The sequence below is a fragment of the Anoplopoma fimbria genome, unplaced genomic scaffold (genome assembly GCF_027596085.1).
Source record: "Anoplopoma fimbria isolate UVic2021 breed Golden Eagle Sablefish unplaced genomic scaffold, Afim_UVic_2022 Un_contig_2781_pilon_pilon, whole genome shotgun sequence".
NCBI lineage: Eukaryota > Metazoa > Chordata > Actinopteri > Perciformes > Anoplopomatidae > Anoplopoma > Anoplopoma fimbria.
In genome coordinates, this window is record NW_026554579.1 from 15,565 (window position 1) to 19,536 (window position 3,972).

The 3,972-nt window shown below is 53.7% G+C and overlaps 1 protein-coding gene across 1 annotated transcript; it reads right to left on the reverse strand.

Moving 5' to 3' along the window:
* Positions 1–298: 298 nt before the first annotated feature.
* On the reverse strand, positions 299–3,527 carry LOC129088659 (uncharacterized). The gene is given in 5 exon segments (XM_054595982.1): positions 299–738; positions 741–1,049; positions 1,052–2,329; positions 2,382–3,006; positions 3,075–3,527. Coding segments are annotated over 5 exon segments (3,105 nt in total).
* Between the last annotated feature and the right edge of the window lie 445 nt (positions 3,528–3,972).

Genomic DNA, 3,972 nt, shown 5'->3' on the forward strand with positions numbered 1-3,972 from the left:
CGCTGGGCTCCTTTAAGAAATCGGGTCACCAAAGAATGAGACCCCACCGTCCGGCTATCAACCTTAATGTGCCTGGCTGAAATGGCAGCCACATACACTCTTAAAGTGGAAGCAGATAGCTTCCTTTCCAGTAAGGACTGCAAAAAACGCAGTATCATTGGCACTGAGGAGCACTCCGGTACCTCTTTCTGTACCTCACACCACTTTGCAAATATCTTCCACCTGTTAGCATAAAGTGCCCTGGTGGAGGGAGCTCTTGAGTCCATAATGGTTTGAACTACCTCCTGGTCGCATTCCATTATAAGTGGATCAGGCCCCTCAAGGGCCAAACCCATAGCTGCAGGCACTCTGGTCTGGGGTGCCAGATGTGGCCCCCCAGCTGTGAGAGCAGGTCCCGCCTCTTCGGCAGGCACCATGGATCTCCGTCTAGCAGCCTGTACATTACTGGAAACCAAGGTCTCCCTGGCCAGTTTGGGGCAACCAGCAGGAGTCTGTGGTTCCCCTTCTGAACTCTGTGTAGAGTTAACCCTATCAGTGGAAATGGCGGGAAGGCATAAAGGAGTTGACGTGGCCATGGATGTGCCAAGGCATCCTGTCCCATCGGACTCGTCTCTGACAGAGAGAACCAGAGAGGGCAATGTGTTGTGGACTCTGAAGCAAACAGGTCTACCTCTGCTGTGCCGTATTTGCTCCAAATTGCCTCTACTACCTCTGGGTGGAGTCGCCACTCCCCGACGGAGGTTTCTGGCGTGAAAGAAAGTCTGCCACCGTATTCTGTGGCCCTGGAAGGTACATAGCCCTGAGGCTGGAAAAGTAAGGGAGAGCCCATACAAGAAGTTGCTGTGCAACCTGTAATGACTGAGCCGACCTTGTGCCCCCTTGGTGGTTCACATTGTAGACAGCTGACTTGTTGTCGCATCGTACCAGAACATGTCTGCCCCTCAAATATGGCAGGAATTGGTGGAGCGCTAAATAAATAGCACGGAGCTCGAGCACATTTATGTGCTGTGTCCTGTGCGGCGCACTCCAGAGCCCTCTCACTGCCCTGTGCTGCCACACTGCCCCCAGCCAGAGAGCGAAGCATCGGTCACCACCACTTCGCGGCGTGAGGGGATCGAACCTAGTGCGACACCTTTGGCAAGATATGCCCTGCGTCTCCAGGGTTGTAATGCCAGGAGGCATTGACTGGACACCCTGACCTTCCTGGATCCGTGCAACCTTGGATCTAAGTGGAGGCCATTGGTCCAAACTTGGAACGGCCGCAAGTGAAGGAGGCCCAGTGGCACTATTGACGTTACTGACGTCAACATTCCCAACAGCCTGAGAAAAAGGCTGTACCTTACCCTCCTGTCCTCCCGAAAATGCAGGAGGATCTGGAGTATGGCCTCTACCCGCCGTGGAGACGGGAAGGCAAGCATTTGGACGGAGTCCAGGGTTATGCCAAGGAATAATACCTGTTGGCTGGGTATTAGACAACTTTTGCCGTAGTTGACTGTAAGACCCAACCTTCCCACATGGCCTAGGAGGGCTGTGGTGTCCTGCTCTGCCTGTTGCCGGGTTGGAGCGCAAATAAGCCAATCGTCCAGATAAGGGAGGATTTGTATTCCGGTGGCTTGCATTGGTGCGAGCGCTGCCCGCATGCACCTTGTGAAGATCCGTGGGGCTAGGGATAACCCGAATGGGAGGACCCTGTACTGGTAGGCCCGCCCTTCGAATGCAAAGCGCAGGTATGGCCTGTGATGTGGTGCTATCGGGACGTGAAAGTATGCATCCTCTAGATCTATTGATGTGAACCAGCTTTGCCGTGCGACGGCCTGGAGCACTTCCGCTGTCTTTAGCATGTGAAAGGGCAATACTTTCAGAAAACTGTTCAGCCCTCGTAAGTCCAGTATAGGGCGAAACCCACCCTCTTTTGGAACTAAAAAATACACTGAGTAAAACCCACCTTGCTGTGTCTGAGGATCTACGATCTCGATGGCCTTCTTCTCCAGGAGGGTGGATACCTCCTGGCTGAGGGCCTGTCGCTTTGTGGGATCGCTGACTGTAGTCAGTCTGATCCCCCTGAAAACTGGGGGCCGGCGTCGGAATTGGAGATTGTACCCTTGGGAAAGCGTGGTCACCACCCAAGGGTCTGTAGTGCAACTTCCCCAGCAGATTAGGTGCTGCTGGGTGAAGCGCCCGACGCCCGGCCATGAGCCGTCAGTACCTGCCCCCACGCCCTCTTGGGGGCCTGGGGGGAAACCCCGACCCCCGACCCCTCTGTGCCTGTGGTGCTGGCCTTGTGGGAGCCCGACGGGGTTGATAGGGTCGCTCAGGAGCTGGTGAGGTCCTGGAATAACCACTAGGACGTGCTAGCGGCAGAGGACGATTGGTGCCATAACCTTGTGGAGGCTGCTGCCTCGGTTGGGATGCAGCTCCCCGAAGGCTAGCAAACTGCTGCCGTGTCTGGTTAGCCTGGATGCCACGATCCAAGGCCTGTTGTGCTGCTGGGCCAAACAGCTCTCCCGGAACTACGGGGAGAGTGCGAAGGGTCCTCCGGCATGGCTCTGATAATGGGGACTGGGCCAGCCATACCTGGCGGCGAGCCAGCGTAAGCGACGCCATCAGCCTACCAAGCTCTCTGGTCATGAAGGCAAATGCCTGCAAAGACGTGTCACTTAGACTCTGCACTGAAGCATCTGTACTGGATGATTGCAAGGACTGAGACAGGGCCAATATCAAATGGGACAAGGAGTTCCCGATACGGCCCATACGTGCCGCTGTGTCGTAGCACTTTGTTAACAGGTCATCAGTGATGCGACACTGTGGCCTGGGACAGCGAGCATTCGGCCTCAACACCTCTTCTGGTGCCACAATGAGGGAGGCAATGGTCGGCTCTACGGCTGGCATTCGGTCGAGTCCATGCTTGCTGGCATTCTGCATTGAAGCCAAGGCCCTGCTGTCACTGGTGTGATGAGATAGAGATCTGGGGTCTGGCCAGCATCTGTGAAGCTCCTCAATATATGGCTGGGAGGGAGGCACAGAAAAAGTATCTTGTGGCGGGACCCTTCAGAAGCCTGGGTAGAAGCCTCTACCTCGCCCTGTCCCGGCCTGTCTTCATAGAACTGGCTACAGGAAGCCCTCGTAGACAGAGCATCTCCGTCCCATTCTGGTGTAGTTGGAGCCTCAGCCTGAGAGATTGACGCCAACCTGACTGGCTGAAGGTTATAGAGCAAACTCTTAATCTCAGCGAACTCTGACACTAGCTTGTCCACTTTGGCAGCATAACCGTCAGCCTTCCTAGCCTTCTTCCTGGGCGGGGCAGCCCTGGGTGGGGAGCGTACTCGTACCACTGGTTCTCTTCCAGGCAGGGGAAGCTCACCTTCAACCTGAGGTCCTTCCACCTCGGCTAGTCTTGCCACTTTCAGCCCATGTGGCATGAAACTGCAATTCATACACTGATTGTCGGACAGCCCCTCTCTCAGGTGGACCACACCGAGGCATGCGGGGCATTCATCATGTCCATCTAGGGCTAGCAGTGGAGCCATGCAAGTGCGGCAACCATGTGAGCCTAACATGTTGGGGGAAATAAGCTATCAAAAAATAGTATATTCCCAGAGTAAAGTAGTTACTAATGGGCGAAAGCACCCAACAGTAATAATTTAACAAAAGTGCAGCAAACTGCTCAACGTAAGAAACTCAAACTAAAAACAGAGTTCTGTTTTGTTTTTTTGTTTTTTGTTTTTTTTGGGTTTTTTTCAAAATGAATTAATTTTTCTTATTTACCCATTAGCCTCAACCGTAATGGGGAGCTTCTGCTCTTTAATTCCAAATAAGGGAGTACACGCTCTAACGAGCGAAAACACTCTGGGAGCCTTTAATTAACACGAAAGTTGCCACAAAAAGGCAGCAGACGCCGGTAATGGCAATCTCCGATGCAGCGAGGCAATCAAAACAAAACGTAAGCTTTAAGCGGGTGCGAAAACAGAATCC